Here is a 17,667-nt window from a genome sequence, read left to right on the forward strand (position 1 = left end):
TTTCACTCATTGGTCAAAGAAGCGACTAAGTTTTTACCTCTTGTTCTTTCTCATCCTCTCCCCCTTTCATTCTTGGATCTCGGGGCGAGATCCTCTTGTAGTGTAGGAGAGTTGTGACAGCCCGGTGCCGACGTTCCAGAAGATTCCCCTTTTCTTTCTGTTTTCGTCGTGTGGGTATTTTCATTTGTCGCATCATCATCACATCATGCGCATCATCAGCATTGCATCGGCATTCCATTGCCGCCCGTTTTCAAAACTTGCATCTGTTGTTAGTTGTCGGTTCTCGTCGTTGTCCGTTCTGAGCCCGACCGCACTCGCACGCGCCCGCGGCATCATCAAGACCTGGTTTTTATAACGTGTATAAAACTTTCTCCGATTGAGCTGGAACTTGGCGTGCGGTCTTAATATAGCGTAGGTAGGCCGCCAGTCAAATTTCATCGCAATCAGAGTTCGTTTTGTACCCGTACCATTAAATATATAGAGGCAATATAGTCGGTCTAATCGCAAGCGTTTTCGGTGTTTTATAACATGATGTCGGGTAGCCCGTTTTCCCTCTCGTCTCCGCCTAGCCCCTCTGCACAGTGCACCGACCCTACGCACAGCCCAGTCCGAAAATCTTCCAAAGCCCGAACCGGTTGGTCGTGGCCGTTGGGTCCGGATCAACCTCGTTTTATCCTAAACCATCTCTCGTTTGTCTACTGGACCCCCTAACCTAATCATCTAGACCACCCGATCTAAATCGGAGGATCCAGATGCCCCTAAAGCCTAATCCACTAGCTATATGTACAACACCCCTACCTACTAGGGACAAACCCTAACTCCTAGGAGCCTTGTCCCAACAGCCGCCGCCACATGCGGTCTCTCACCTCGGGTTTCCTAGATGCAAAAACCGAGTCAACCAGGCAGGCCTCCACCTCTTCCTCGTTCATGTGCAGCCAAGCCCGCAGCGCCTGATGAGCCCCTGTGCGCCTCCCTTCCTTCCCTCTGCAGCAGCCCCGCCGCAGCCAGGTCCTCCTGCTCGAGCGAGGAGGAGGAGGGGATCCTCCCGCGTCGCATCGCCCGCCCAGCGCTCCGCCGATCTGCTTCGTCGCGCCGCCCCAAGGGCCTCGTGGTGGCCAGGTCCCTTCCCTCTCCTTCCTCCCATCTCTCTCTCGTCTCACGTTCTCTCTCCCCGTGTCTTTTTCTTTCTACAGGCTGCAGCAGCACTTGGCAGCCCGGAGCTTGCCGTCGTTCGCCCCCATGCCGTCAGCCCTCGTCGTCGCTGAACCTCAGAACGGAGCCCCATTTCGCCCCTCTCCCTTCTCCTCCTCGAGTTATCCTCTCTCTCCCCTCGTTCACCTCTCTCCCCTCTCTTCCCTGCAGGTGTGCAGCACCATGGAGGCAAGCTCCTCAAGAACGCGTCAGATCCGATGGGAATGGAGCCACCTCGGCCGGATCCGACGACAGCCACCGTTGCCCGAGCCTTCTCTATCATTCCCCGTCGGAATCCGTGCTCCAGACCCCTGCCATGGCCGACGGGATCTATTTCCCTGTAAGCAACTTTCTGAATCGTGTTTCTTTCCCTAGATGCGTATCTGATGCATAGAGGTAATATATACTAGACGCTGGCTTTAGTCACGAGTTCAATGCTGGCTGAGTTGGCTAGCGCAGCTGATCCCACCTCTTAGCACCAGCAGATCGTGGGTACAAGTCCCCGTCGATGCATTTCCATTTTTCACGAATTTTACCCTTTTCATAGGATTAATTTGATCATCAGTAGTCACGTCTACCATGCGTATATCTTGCCCCTCTTATTTCTTGTACTCGTAAGTTTAGCCACCAAATATATGCTTAGCCGCTGCTGCAACCTCACCACTTAACCATACCTCACCCATTAAGCTTTGCTAGTCTTGATACATTTGGAAATGAGATTGCTGAGTCCGCTGTGGCTCACAGATTACTACAACACTAGTTGCAGGTACAGGTAAAGATTACTTGACGCGAGCGCGTTGATTGTTCATTTGGAGTTGCTTCTTCTTCTTCTTCTTCTTCTTCTTCATCGATCTAGGATGGGTTCCAGGCCGGCAGCCTGGGATAGCAAGGATGGACGTCATTCTTCTTTTGTCATTTGTTTTAGTCCGTAGTCGGACCCTGCTCTTACTCTTAATGATTATGTAATGTACTGATGTGACTCTGATGTAGCTTGTGGCGAGTGTAAGCCAATTTTATATATCTCTTCTTTTCAGTACATGTACTTGTAACGATATCCATTCTTGCGACACGACGAGATGCGCTTCTATCCCTGACGAGGCCCTCGTGCCAAATTGAGGATAGGGTCGCATCTTGGGCGTGACATGCTGCTAGCTGAGCCGCTTGCTGTTGCTGTAGTTAGTTGTTGTGCTGCAGTTTGATGCTTGCTATGTCGCCGCTAGTTGGTGTTGATGTCCCATGCTGTTGCCGAGCTTGCTGTGCTGTGGCCGAAGCTAGTTGTTGTAGTTGTTGTCGGCCGCTGCCCGCTAGATGTTGTTGTGTCGCCTCTCGTCGCCGCGTAGACCATTCCCTCCTTCGTGGAGCTGACAATTCGACGAGCACCACGTCGTCCTCGACGACCCCGGAAACGAGTTCGACTTCCTCGATGTTGTCGGAGACCCGTGTTCGACTACCGACGCCGAAGACCGTGTACCACGATGACTTCCACTATGACCTCGACTTCTGCGACATCCACGACGACCGTTGATCTCTTTCACCGGTCTGAACCCCTCCGATTCGCACGCTTCAAAGGTATACCGATGAGACATGTCGTGTACCGAACGTATGTGTTGTATGAGTGGTATGTATGTATGCACCGTATGTTGCCCGTGCACGTTGTCCCTCTTATGTTGTTGCCCGACACATGGGAACCCGAGATACGGGATCAACCCATCTTAATTTAACGTTCCCGCACGCGGTCCCTATTCGTGGCATCGATATCTCGACGAGTTGTCGGGATAGGAATGTTGTCGTGGCATCGTTTCCGTTTTGCCGCCATGGTTCTTTTTCGCTCGCCGTGGCGACACCCTACTTCTTTCCCTTCCTGCCCATGGTTGAAATTGCATGCATAACGCAGTCATGGCATATAATCTGGTGTTGCATGTTCTTGTGCCGTAGCTCCGATCCATACTCCGCGTGTTAACCGACTAGGATGACACGTAGAACCGTCGCTTTACCCCTTGCCATGTTAACAAAATTTAATATTGCGTGTTAAATAATCGGGAGTGAATTAAATAATTAAACATGGAGTTTCGTCGATATGCAACCCGTTGCATATCGAGCTTCATTTGATGTGTAGTGTCTGCGTGAGGTGAATTGCCATGCCATCCCTTGCATCATTGAACTGATCATGCATCATAGTAGGTTATGCATCATGTTGTGCATCGTGTGGTGAATATCTGTGTTGATGTTTGTTTCCGGTTTGCTCCGTCTCAATAGAGTTCCGCAAGCGTGTCGGAATGTGAGGACCTGTTCGACTACGTTGGTTCGCCGACTTCGCGGAGTTGTTCTTCTTCCAAGCGGGATCTCACGCAAGATGATCATTTCCCCAGATACCATTACTATCATTGTCATGCTAGTTTTACCGTTGCTGCCGTTTATGTCTCGTTGCCTACCACATGTTAAATATCAGCCTCTCAACAATGCCATGATTACCTTCAACCTGTTCGACCTAGCAAACCACTGATTGGCTATGTTACTGCTTGGGTAACCCTGTGTTAGCGTTGCTAGTTGCAGGTGCAGTTGCTTCCATGTGATAACATGGGTTCCTTGTTATATCACCATATTAAATGCTATTTAATTTAATGCACCTATACACTTGGTAAAAGGTGGAAGGCTCGGCCTTTCTAGCCTGGTGTTTTGTTCCACCTTTGCCCCCTTAGTTTCGGCTACCGGTGTTATGTTCCATAAACGAGCGCTCCTAACACGATCGGGGTTGTTATGGGGACCCCCTTGATAATTCGTTTTAGATTAAAGCTGGTCTGGCAAGGCCCAACTTTGGTACTACATTTGCCTAATAACCTAATAATAATGCATAGGGACCCGCCGGCACCCGCGGACTAATTTAATCAACCCCCGGGCCAATGCTCCTCATGAGTGTTGGTCCACCCACCTAGCAGTCGGCGGTGCCACCACGGGGCAACTCGAGGTTTGGTTCCCGTCCACTTTGCATAGACGATGTGTCCTGAGAACGAGATACGCGGCTCCTATCGGGTTCGTCGACACGCCGGGTGGCCTTGCTGGATTAGTTTTACCTTTGACGAGATATCTTGTGCATCGGGATTCCGGTGATGCTTTGGGTAATCTGAGAGTTGAGGTTTTCCACTAGGGAATCCGACGAGATCGCGAGCTTTGTGATTGAGGATTTCTATGCGGCTTGTGGTAATTTGTGATGGACTAGTTGGAGCACCCCTGCAGGGTTAAATCTTTTCGGAAAGCCGTGCTCGCGGTTATGTGGCAACGTGGAAACTTTGTTTAACACTGGTTCTATATAACTTGAAGTTAACTTAATTAAAATATGCCAACTGTGTGCGTAACCGTGACTGTCTCTTTCGTGAGTTCCTTCTCCAATCGAGGACACGGTGGGGTTATGTCTGACGTAGGTAGGTGTTCAGGATCATTCATTCGATCATCTGTAGTTCACGTCCACTATGCGTAGATCTTCCCCCTCTTACTTCTTGTACTCGTAAGTTTAGCCACCAAACATATGCTTAGCCGCTGCTGCAACCTCACCACTTAACCAGGCCTCACCCATTAAGCTTTGCTAGTCTTGATACCTTTGGAAATGAGATTGCTGAGTCCCCTGTGGCTCACAGATTACTACAACACCAGTTGCAGGTACAGGTAAAGGTTACTTGACGTAAGCGCGTTGATTGTTCATTTGGAGTTGCTTCTTCTTCTTCTTCTTCATCGATCTAGGATGGGTTCCAGGCCGGCAGCCTGGGATAGCAAGGATGGACGTCGTTCTTATTTTTCTCGTTTGTTTTCGTCCGTAGTCGGACCCTGCTCTTACTCTTAATGATTATGTAATGTACTGATGTGATTCTGATGTAGCATGTGGCGAGTGTAAGCCAATTCTTCATATACCTCTTCTTTTCAGTACATGTACTTGTAACGATATCCATTCTTGCGACACGACGAGATGCGCTTCTATCCCTGACGAGGCCTTCGTGCCAAATTGAGGATAGGGTCGCATCTTGGACGTGACATCTTAGTTGTAAAAAAATTAAACTTCAGTTACAAAAAAATAGCAGCAAAACAGTTGCTGCAAAACTATCCTGCAACAAGATCTAGGTTGCACAAATAATTCGACAACAAGCCCTGTGTTGCGGGGGAGTATCATTTTTTATAAGAATAAATGATGTGATGTACTAACAAGCTTAAGGATCTGCTGCTAAAGGCAAAAACTACTTATTAGCTCGTACGTTAACCTAGTTAAGTTTAACAAGTTGAAACTAGTGACTAGTTATCTTCATTAAGAAGTGAGTTGCAGGATTAACGAGCCGAGATACCGAGTTAAGCTCACAAGCTATGGGTTTTTGTAAACCCCTAGTAAAAATAGCCATTTGATTCCCCTCACATGCACATTTGTTTCCTTTTCTTTTTACCTTAACAACAACAAAAATTCAAACAATAGGGATTTGCTGAGAAAAATTCACATGAATCTCTATGTAAAATCAAATGATGTATGAGTTAGATGAGACTTAGTCAATTCTTCTATTTCGTTATCATTGATAGTGGAACTAATCCGGTTCTTTTCTAGGATATTATGAAAAATATATTTAGTAAGTTCTCATTTAGATGGGAGCTAGCCACAACAGTTGAGCCAGGGCAGTAATGAGTCGCATGGTTTCACCCGTCGGGGAAGTGTCGGCCAATGATGATTACCCCGACGGTCCGTCCGTGTTTGACACTTTGAGATTTTCTTTTCATACTGATTTTCGAGATTGGATCCGCACCAGAGGATAAGAATACAAATAGGCTCACTAAGAAGATTTTCAAATTGTCTTACACTCTTACCAGAAAAGATGAGTTATTCATAGGAATACATGAAGAATTACACATATTTCATTTTTCATTGATCAATAACAAAATGGCACTCCCGTGTGGACGATGATACAACCATAAGAGCATCTCTAGCACACACCGTATAAAGCCGCGATCCACAAAATAACCGTCAAAATACGGATCGGCGCGGAAAATGATGCCCGATCAGACCCCGCAAACGCGTTCGACCCATAAAATCTTTGAGGGGCGGGGCAAAATCCCATCCCGACCCGCGAAAACACAGGTTTTCGCTTCGTTCCTACTGTCCCCCGTATCCCACGAAAGCGATTGACGGGAGGGACATTTCAGCCTCTGCCCTTTCCGCACCCCCTTCCGCCGCCGCCCTCCATTGGTTTCGCCTGTCCGTCGCCGGCGATTCCGGCAAAATCTATGGGCGGAATCGCGTCGCGGGGGCGCCCCTGCCCTCTTCCACCGAGCCGCTGCACCGGCTCCCCGGATCCGCCAATGCATCTCGGCCGGAGAGCCACCGCCGGAGATGGAATTGAGCCCGTGCAAAAAGTTTTTGCTCGACGATTCATCCGATTTGGACGACTCGAATATTGAGACGATGCTTCTCACCTTTCGCCGGCACACGTTGGTGATGGTCCTTGCCGTGAAGGAGCAGGAAGACGAGAACCGAAAGAGGCGGCGAGGATCGACCGTCAGCCGTCTTTGCATTCCTCGAAATCGTCATCTCGGGAACGAGATGTTGATGCAAGACTACTTCGCGGACAATCCAACATATCCGCCGCACCACTTCCGGAGAAGGTACCGCATGCGCCGATCCCTCTTTACGACAAGCTTGCGAGGCCAATTATTGGTATTTTACTCAAAGAAAAAATGCCGTGGACTTGAAGGGATTTAGTGCATATCAAAAAATCTCGACCGCTATGCGGGTATTTGTATACGGGACAAGTTTTGTATTGAATTATTTAGTTTGCTACGTGATTTGAATAGTTATTGTACTTTGGATGATTATAGTGTTGTAATATTGACTTTTTTTATATTGCACATTAGTAAATTTGATTTACGGGTTTCGGTTTGCGGGCCGACACGATGGCGTCCGAGTAGACCCCACATAGCCGACGCGTAAAAAACATATTCTACAAATATCTTTTTTTACGGGTCCGTTTTGCATGGTCTGATTCTGTGTGCGTCCGTGTCGGTCCATAAAACAGTTTTTCCGCGAACTGTAAACGAGTTATGCATGACGGCTTTATACGAAGTCTGCTAGAGATGCTCTAAGGGAAGCTACGTGTATTGACAATCGATGTCACTGGCCGACATTGTTGGGAATTAGAGAGGAGGGAGGGCTCACGAGTAAAAATCAGGGGATTGGAGGGAGAGGGGTTTGTAAAATCTCCTTGGGAACCCTCCCTTCCATAAAAATAGGATTTTCGCTGTCAACATAGGGGTTGGTTAACGAATTGCTCATGCTAGTTAAGGCTCGGCCAAGCAAAAAAACTGCTTGATCCATTTGCTTAAAGCTCACGAACATTTATTAACAGACATTACCTTCTTTGGCTTAGCTACGAGGTGATGCGACCTATATGGGATGAGAGTGCGGATGTGATTTTTTACGAAGGGAGTAGATGAGCCTGGGAGGAGGTGCGCTATTGCTACTCTCTATGGATTGGGTTTGGTCGGGTCGATTAAATTGAATAAATGAGTTGAGATGCCAAGACATACTAACATTTAAGATAAGAATTTATAATGTCTTGTATTAACGAGGTAAACGATCTACTCCTGAAATTAGTTAGCTTGTTCGTTAAGCTTGTTCAATTAAACAAGTTGAGACTAGTGATTGGCGGGTTGGGGTAGCAGTGGGCCTCGGGTGAGGTGGTGTTTAGGTCTGGGATGCTGGGATGGTGGCCCTGGTAGTGGTGCCTCGATGCTCATGGGCAGAGCTCGTGGCTAGGTGTTCCCCGGTGTTCATGACCGTGTGGACGGCATGGTCACCAGAGTGTGGCGTCTGGTGATAGTGAGTGTTGACTGGGATGAAAACCTGATCTATTTTCGGATGGACCAGCGGTGTTGTAGCTTGTTCCCTTCTTGAAGACGTCATCGCGACTTTCATTGTCCGTCGTGTTGCTTCAGAAAAACTCTGATCCTCGGGTCGGACGGTGACGACATTCTGGTGTCGTAACCTTTATGTAGGCGCCGCCTTAAAGCACACGAATTCGTTGTATGCGACTTTATCTCTTCGCGGTGACGTGTTCATGGTTAAGAATTCCAGTTGTTCTTGTAATATTATGGATAGTGTTGCTGCGCTCAGCGCCTCTGTTTCCATCCTTGAGTGTGTGCGTGTGTTATGGTGACGTGCGTTTATATTTAAGCTATGATCGATAATTGCTTTATGTATAAAATGGGGTGAAAACCTTTTTCGATGAACTAGTGATTGGCTTTTGTTCATTGAAAAATGAGCTGCAAACTTAACGAGTCGAAATATTGATTGGTTGTTAATTAAGCACACGAGCTAGTTTTAGGTCCAACCTTAGTCCAAATAATTTTTTGATTCCCCTTACATACATATTTGTTTCCTTTCCTTTTTACCTTAACAGCAAAAAAATCTCAAACAATAGAGACTTGCTGGAGCAAAATTCGCATGAATTTCCGTGCAAATCAAATGTTGTATGCGTTAGATGAGACTCGGTTAATTTTTCTGTTTCGTTATCGTTGATGGTGAAACCCACTCCTTTTCTTGGATCATATGGAAAGGAAAACGTAGCTAACTCTTATCTAGACGAGAGCTAGCCACATCAATGTTGAGCTCGGGCAGTAAAGTAAACAAGTGCCTGGTCTCACCCGTCCGGGATGCAGCAAACGACGATTATCCTCCGCGGTCTATCTTTGGGTGTTAGGCATTTTGAGTTTTTCTTTTCATATTGATTTTCGAGATTGCACATACTTCCTCCGTCATAAAATAAATGTCTTAAGGTTAGTATAATTTTGTATTAGACCTAGTATAAAATTGACACATTTATTTTAAAATCGAGGGAGTATTTGATTTTTTATTGATCAATACCACACCACACCATGTTCCCTACAACCGTTGATCGGCGGCTAGATGCCGAGGCAGGAATCAATAAAGCGCGTCGTTTACTTGCGGTAGAAGAAGAGGGGAGGGGTGGGGTAGGGGAGCATGCTATGCAAATGCAACCACCCCCACCACCGCGTGTACAATTTGTTTACTGGGGTGGTGGCGGCCGACGACGACAGGAACCGGCGAGGAAGGTCGGTGCACAAAGTGCGGGCGTGCCTTTTAGATCTTCACTCATGCTTCACCAGTGAGTAGGCCAGGAAAGCGATAGCCCAAGACTTTTGTCCTGGTCCGCCTCCTCGTCTCGTCTTCTTAATTCCTAAGTCTTCATCAACTCAAAAGAAAAATATCTCAAGCCTTCAGCTTATTGATCCTCAGAAAAACAAGTCTTCAGCTTATTATTCAGATTGCATGCGCTGCGCGTGCGGGTCGCATTAACTGAAATTCTTGCCTCCGTGGGGTGGAGCCAATGCAGAGCAGGATCGGTGTTTGCTCGTCGTCAGAAGTTCAGAACCAAGCTTGTAGTAGTGGACTAAGGCAAGTTGGCTGGTGGCCGGCCGGCCGACCTGGTGGGGTTGCCGCGACAGTGATAGAGCTGACACGTTTCGGCAAGCTGATAACTCCATCGCATTAACTTTCTCCTCTTCTCTTCTCAGGTGCTGCAACGACGAGTGCCGCCTTGGAGAAGACCAGTGCTGCAAAAACACTGCCAAGTTAATAAAACGCCCGTGGTTGATTCACATAGGTACGGTGCAGAATATCACCGCTACAGAAAATTGTACTTCCAAATATGAAACCAAAGACTACACTTTACCATGAACTACATTAGACACGGTGAACCAGTTATCACGTACTCCCTCCCTCCTTCCCAAAATAATTGTCTTAAGCTTAATACAACTTTATACTAAATCTAGTATAAAGTTGAGACAATTATTTTGGGACGGAGGAAGTACAAGCATTTGCTTCTGATTCTGAAGAGCAAAGCGCATTGCAACCTAACACAAACCGTCCATCCTTACAGCACAAACAGAACACAGGGTTACATACGCACAACATGAAACTGTTTCATACGCAGAGGGCACAATCTCTAGCTTGCAGGTTGCAGCGTTCCGTTGACTGGGCGCCCCACGAGAGAGCGGGACTGGTTTTATGAACCTTTCGTCTCGTTTTGTGTCTCCGTTTTTTTTCATTTTCTCTTTTTTCTGCATTTTTTCTATTGAATTTATTATCGACCAGAACTAAAAGTAGTACTCCCTCTGTAAATTAATATAAAAGCGTTTAGATTACTAAAATAATGTTTTAAATGATCTTATATTAGTTTAAGGAGACAAGACCCTAGCATCATAGAGAAGTTTCCTTGTCAGGATCGAGTCGATCTAGACGGGAACATCTCGGCAAGAAGCCGAACTCGGCGACATGCGATTTGCTTGCTGATATACACTTGAAAAGGCCAAAATGAGAAAATGAAAAAGAAAAAAGGCATCTTTACCAAGTCCCAAAATGAAATCGCATGACAACCATATTATCTTCTCACCCGCAGAAAAAAAAAAATCTTTGTTATCTTCTCAGTATGTAGAATATGGCAACATCAAAATCGAGATGAGTTATTCGCCACACCACATCTTTGTCATGTTAAATAATACGTATAGAACAAGGCCAAAACTGCAAACTACAATTTGTGGAAGATAAACTACATCAAAGCCTATTTTACAAGTCACAAACAGCAACTAACAAGCACAAGGCGTTTTTATTCTTCCTTCAGCCTGTGTCCTCATTCTGGAGCAAAAGGAATGCCTGCACTCAGCACCTCTACCAGCTGCACAAACAAGGGTAGATCTTTGGAGTTCTTCCTTTTAATAAATACGTAGTACTTACAAGTATTTCCTCCACCAAATACATCTGTGTTATATTCAGTCTCTTATTACGACACTCGTCTCATGCCTCCATGCAGTGGAGATAACAATCTCAAACCTCTAAATGTGTGGCAAATATTCAAACTGAAGGAGTCCTTTTTCTTAAAGTTTAAACTGAAGATATGTCTCGCGCAGTCATACCATTATGCTACATGAACCTTATTTGGAGAGATAATATCTGACGCCCGTGGAAGCTCTTTCATTTCAAAAAATTCTTTTTCTTAAGAAGCAAATAGCATTTCCTATTGGTTCTCAGAATATCGAACTGGTCAATAACTAGTACCTGTAAACTGGCTTTGCCTTGAGTCGACACGTTTCGGCAAACTAGGTTCCATGATCCATTGAACAGGAAAATTCACCCACTTCCGTTAGTGCACTCCATAACCATGTTGAAGAAGAGTGTCTGCTATCACATTCCTTGCATCGGTACATAATTTCTCTGCATCATTCCCCTCAATTGGATGGTGAATGATGACTTTTACTGAACCTGAATTAAGGTTGCTTTCCATTCCAGGAGGCATCAGTTTCCCTGTCCCGAGAAGAGTAATAGGTATCACAGGAACCCCAGTCTTCGCTGCGACACTAAATGCTCCTCGCTGGGATAATTATAAAATGTCATTACTTCATCGAATTGAAAGTTAAGAGCATAATACACGCGAGTTGGATCTCTTTCGACGGAACCTAACCTTGAATATACCTAGCTTTCCATCTTTACTTCGAGTTCCCTCTGGAAAGAAAAATACAGATGCCCCCCTTTTCACCAAATCCACACACCGTTTTAGACAGTCCTGAATTTAGAGGATAGATGGTATGTTCAACATGGAGTGCAAAATGGGTAAACCCTATAATAGGAAGACATTGAACAAAAAATGACATTAATGTTGAAAACTAAACTACACAAAATGGTTATCAGGCTTGGGCGTATGCCTGTACACTTCACGTAAGATGCAGGAGCTGCGCTAACAAACAGGATATGCAAAGAATTACCAAATAAAATAAGAACTTCTTCAGTGGCACAAAATACAGGTAATCCACAACTTATATTCAATCAAAAGATTATCGCAATTTCAGAGTCTACTGACAAAGGAAGGGGTAAGGCTAAGGCCATACCAGCTGACTCCTGCTGTCCATCCGTCGTAAAGGAATGACACCCAGGAGATACATTGCCCACCCAATAATTGGAAGCATAAAGATACTGGTCTTGCTTATAAATTTGTAGCACCTTCCTAGAGTTAGAAGGGTATAGATATCCAAGAAGCTCTGATGGTTAGCAACATAGACAGCAGGGCTACTATTGGGAGGTAGATTCTCCGTTCCCTCGACTTCAAGCTTGTAGAACATGGAAATTGTCAAAGTAGCCCAAATCTTTGCGATATAGTGCTGGGCTCTCCTACGGTGTCGGTCAAACAAGAGCACAAGTGGATGAACCACAACCATAGCTATAAACAAAAAGATCGCCGCAACAGCAGTCACAGTGTAGAAGAAGAACCCTCTGATCCTCGAAGCCACTTGAAGCTCTGGTTAAATAAATAAATATAAGCAAGTCTTCTCACCAACAACAAAAAGTGGGCACAAAAAAAAATCCAGCTAGTATATAATTTGAATGATTTCATTTTCACCCACAGAATGTTTGCAAAATACGTGGAGATGATTTTCCTAATACGTACGTTCTGATCAGTAAGGTCTACAACTTAACAACTGTTGTTCTCCCTCTGAAACTAATCTAAAACCTGTAATGACACCTTTCACATCAGTAGACGTAACAATTATAAGCCTACAATCCATCATATATTGGTTAAACAGAAGGGAGGAAAGTATCAAATCCTATCCTCTGGCCCATCGTGAAATGAAGGGTTGGGACAATAGTTTGAGTTTCTGCATTATTGGTTTGTCCAAATTCACCTAACTCACAGGGCACTAGGCACTAGCAACGGCAACATTGCAGGTTCACATACGCTCCATAACTTCCATATTTCGTAAAACTACAGTACATGTCAATGTAATTTTCTAGCTAGCACAGCTCAGCTACGCGGGCACTGGCATAATAAGAAGTTCGAAGCATTTGGCTCTAGAGATGGGAGGAGGCCTGAAACCTGGTAGCCGCGACGAATCCTCGGGGTCATCGGCGGCAGCGGCGGTGACACCCGACCTGACAACCAGCCACCGGCACCTCCCCGCCTGGAGCACCCGCGGGCTAGGGCAGCGGGACGCCACGGACACCCACCGAGTCCGGCCCTTCATACCAGCGGCAGCCACCACTGCAGAAGAGCGAAACAGAAACCAAACACCAGATAAGATAGGATCAGCAGCAGCATCGCTGGGCTTTCTCCAGAGGTAATCTAATCGTCGAGCCGCGTCGCGTACCGTGGGCGACGGAGGGACCGGCGGGGACGGCCGGGGCCGCGGTCGGCCTCAGCCACACGAGCGTCCCCATGGGCGGACTCGCCGCACGCGCCCCCCTGAGCCGGCGAGGGCGGCACGAACGGCGGGCGGGGAGGCGCGCGCCTAGCTCGGCAAGCGACCGAGACGGTGGCCGGACCGCGGAGGCGGGGCGGGGGCGCCGCGTCAGATCCGCGAGGCTCTAGATCATTGGCCGGGACGGCGAGGCGGTGGCGCGCGCGCACGTGGCGAACGTGGGGTTGTTCGGTCTGGGGCGAGAGAATCCGGAGGCCGGGGGGATGAAGCTCCGTTGGTGAGAGTGGATAAAGTCGCGAGGGTGGAAGCGGAAGCGGGCGGGCGAGCGCGCGCTGACTGGATGCGCATGCGCGCGCGGACGGAAGGGCGTGGAGGGAGGTGACTGGACTCGGGCGAAACGGTGGCCGGCGGCTGCCGGCGGTGGTTTGTTTCGGCGGTGTTTGCCAAGTTCCTTTGTAGAGTACATTCTGTGGCCTGGTTTGCTTTATCTGCTCCGACGAAGTAACATGTATCGGAGAGTGTACTTTCGTATTTTATTGTTCGGAAAATCTAATTGGCAATGTGCGCACGGCTGTGTTGCCATGCGGCGGGCGGACTGACCCATCTAATTTAAACATATCGTATGGGGTCATTAAATTAGGGAGAGGAAAGAGTTTTGCATGCTACAGACAACGTGTGATTCCTTTTGATGTTTGAAATTTAAAAAGTTTTATCTACAAAACCGTTAATTCGATCGATGATCTGCTTTCATCATTGGCTTTCTCGTGACGAGTTCTTCAAAACTAGATCACATGTCGACATGTTTCGCCAACTATTTTTTTTCATTTATACTTGCCACATTTTTTGATCCATTTATCATATTATTAACCACTTACTTGCCTTCAAAAAATTAACTTGATTGTCATTTTTTTAATGTTGTTTCGTACAAAAGCTTGTAACAAATTTCATTATACATGATATAAAAGCATGTCATTGGTTCTGTCTGTCAATTTAAAATATACCAACTTGTCATATTTTACAATGACTGACAAATTGTCTGAGACAATATGATGACGAGATAGGATTAAAATGACAAGCACAAAAAATATACGTGGCAACTATGATTTTATAAGCACGTACAAGCTTTATGAGACCACATGACAACTTAGTAGAATAAAAATGACAAACACATCAAAACATTTTGGGGACTTCATTTATAAGCATCGACAATCTTTGCACGAAACGACATAAAAAATTATGACAATTAAGTTATTTTTATTGGGCAAGTAAGTGGTTAATAATATAGCAAGTGAGCGGAACAATGTGGCAATTAGGGGAGGAAAAAAAGTTTATCGAAATATGTCGACATGGGATCTAGTTTCGAAGATCTTGTCGTGACAAAGCCAACGGTGAAAACAGATCATCAATTGGATTAACGGTTTTAAAGATAAAACTTTTTAAATTTCAAGCATTAGAGAGAATCTTTAAGTCTATATTTAGGTGCATGTGCAACGGCGTGATAGCAACATGCATACATATTAGTATAAGAACCGCCGCACCGCAACACCCGGGTGCGGCGTCGCTCTATAGTCGAGTCCTTTATTGTTTTTTCTTTTGAATTGTCGATTCTTTCATGGGATGGAGCGGCGCCGCACCTTAGCGTTCCCGTGCAGCGGCTGCTGTACACATGCATACACATGCATTGCAAATCCATGATCCATTAATATCACTAAGTTAAGTATTATCATCATTTAAAAAAATAAGCTAAGTATTGTCATAACGCGGCTAGTCCCCTCTCTCTCTCCTATGCATGCATGGGATGAAATCAAGAAAAGATTTCTATTAATGTTTGAAATTCAAAAAGTTTTATCTACAAACCCGTTAATTCAATCGATGATCCGCTTTCATCATGGACTTTCTCACGATGAGTTCTTCGAAACTAGATCTCATGTTGACATGTTTCGTCAACTTTTTTTTTTCATTCATACTTGCCACATTTTTTGACTCACTTGCCATATTATTAACCACTTACTTGTGTGAGAAAAATAACTTGATTGACACTTTTTAATATTGTTTCGTACAAAGCCTTGCAGCAGTTTTCATTATACATGATATAAAAAAATGTCATGGGTTGTGTTTGCCAATTTAAATATGCCAACTTCTCATGTTTACATACTACTTTGCTAGAAAACTATTTTTTGTGCTTGTTAGTTTAACTATGCCGAGTTGTTATATTTAGAAACGATGATCAAAAAAGATTTCTTTTGATCACCGGTTCTAAATATGTTGAGTTGTCATATTTTTTCCCGTAATTGCTTAAAAAAAGTTGTTTGTGCTTGTCATTTTGATTATCTCGAGATGTAATATGTATACGCAATTTAAATTTTTTTAGCGATTAAGTTATTTTTATCAGACAAGTAAGTACTTACTAATATGATAAGTAAGTGTAACAAATGTGGTAAGTACGAGCAAAAAAAAAGTTGTCAAAACATGTCAAGATGGGATCTAGTTTTGAAGATTTCGTCGAAACAAAGTCAACGACGAAAATGGATCATTGATCGAATTAACGGTTTAAGAGATAAAAGTTTTTGAATTTCGATCATTCAGAATAAACGTGATGACATCATGTATGCATGCATGCATGACCGGCCGCACGGGATGTTGAGAATGCGGTGGATAAATTTTTCCTAGAATAAATGTGACGACATCATGTATGCATGCATGCATGATCCGCTGCACAGGATGTTGAGAATACGGCGCTTTTGGATAGATTTTGCCTTCTTTCTTAGTCATCTCCACAACAGACCCCCAAACTTCCCGTAATGATCCGGACCGCAGAAGTCATTCAACATCGACCTGTATCGATTCATGAAGCGGTTTGGATATGGTTTCTTCTGCAAACTGAAGACAAACATGAAAAAATTTATTGCAGTCCCAACGGCGAAGGTAGAGGGTGGCCATGGCCCACCCTGAAACTTCAAAATACCTTTAATATCATAGAAGAAAGGTCATAAAATAAAAGAAAATAATATATGTGTGTACAGTAGCATTGTTGGTCCACTGGCCGAGTGGGCTAGGTCCGCCACTAGCACTTCGTCATGGGGATATGTACCTAGGTTAGGGTCACACGCATTTCCTGAGTGTCCTACCTAAGGGTACATCATTATTAGCTGAAAGGTCGCAAAGAAGATTCCGACTGGATGGCCATGACATCTAAAAAGTCACTCGGTATGATGCCACTCGGAAGATATTCCCCTTCACTCGACAACCAACTTTCACTCGGAAGATACTAGTCGACACAGAAGACCAGAAGCCACCTCAAGGGAGGCCAACGGGCAGGCGTTCAGCTAATATTCATGAATAGCATTAATTACATACATACGTTATCAGTAACGTACACCTTTAAACCTTATTGATCGAACCCTTAGGTGATGAGGCCTTGATGAGGGGTAGTGCACTCTATATAAGCCACCCCTCTCCTCTCGCACAAGGGTTCGCACCTCCAGTAACACACATTTCACACTGCAAAAGCTCCCGAGCACTGAGACGTAGGGCTATTACCTCTACGAGAGGGGCCTGAACTCATACATCTTGCGTACAAGCTTGCCGTAGCTAGGTCTCCATCGTATCTACTTTTTCAAACTCTTTTGCCCTTGTTTTGGACTCTAATTTGCATGATTTGAATGGAACTAACCTGGACTGACGTTGTTTTCAGCAGAATTGCCATGGTGTTGTTTTTGTGCAGAAATGAAAGTTCTCGAAATGTCCTGAAAATTTATGGAGAATATTTCTAGAAAATATGAAAAATACCTACGCAAAGATCCACCGGATGGGATGGGCCAGTGGGCCACAAGCCCTGTTGCCGTGGCCCCCCCTGTCCGCGGCAACCAAGCTTGTGGGGCCCACGTGGCTCTGTCGCCCCCAAACTCAGCTCTATAAATTCACTTTCGTCCCGAAAAAAACTAGAAGAGAAGATTTCATCGCGTTTGCGATACGGAGGCGCCGCCACATCCTGTTCTTCATCTAGAGGGCAGATCTGGAGTCCATTTTGGGCTTCGGAGAGGGGAAATCGTCGCCATCGTCATCATCAACCTTCTTCCCTCTCCAATTCCATGAAGCTCTTCATCGTTCGTGAGTAATCTATTCGTAGGCTCGCTGGGCGGTGATGAGTAGGATGAGATCTATCATGTAATCGAGTTAGTTTTGACGGGGATCGATCCCTAGTATCCACTATGTTCTGAGATTGATGTTGCTACTACTTTGCCA

At 45.4% G+C, this 17,667-nt stretch overlaps 1 protein-coding gene across 2 annotated transcripts; it reads right to left on the reverse strand.

Annotated features, from left to right (window-relative positions):
- Positions 1–10,616: 10,616 nt before the first annotated feature.
- Positions 10,617–13,932, reverse strand: LOC123432695 (1-acyl-sn-glycerol-3-phosphate acyltransferase BAT2, chloroplastic). 2 transcript variants are annotated; one of them, XR_006624271.1, is made up of 6 exons: positions 13,372–13,931; positions 13,101–13,265; positions 12,118–12,524; positions 11,694–11,795; positions 11,291–11,603; positions 10,617–10,910 (listed from the first exon to the last, which is right to left on the reverse strand). XR_006624271.1 is itself a non-coding variant. In XM_045115409.1 (5 exons), exons 1-5 carry the CDS (start codon positions 13,439–13,441, stop codon positions 11,376–11,378), a joined length of 972 nt encoding a protein of 323 aa, XP_044971344.1. In that variant the 5' UTR covers positions 13,442–13,932; the 3' UTR covers positions 10,617–11,375. The 2 variants fall into 2 exon arrangements, 1 of the variants encoding a protein (XP_044971344.1); XM_045115409.1 differs by having other exon boundaries at positions 10,617–11,603; positions 13,372–13,932.
- Positions 13,933–17,667: the final 3,735 nt, after the last annotated feature.

This window comes from Hordeum vulgare, chromosome 1H (assembly GCF_904849725.1).
Source record: "Hordeum vulgare subsp. vulgare chromosome 1H, MorexV3_pseudomolecules_assembly, whole genome shotgun sequence".
NCBI lineage: Eukaryota > Viridiplantae > Streptophyta > Magnoliopsida > Poales > Poaceae > Hordeum > Hordeum vulgare.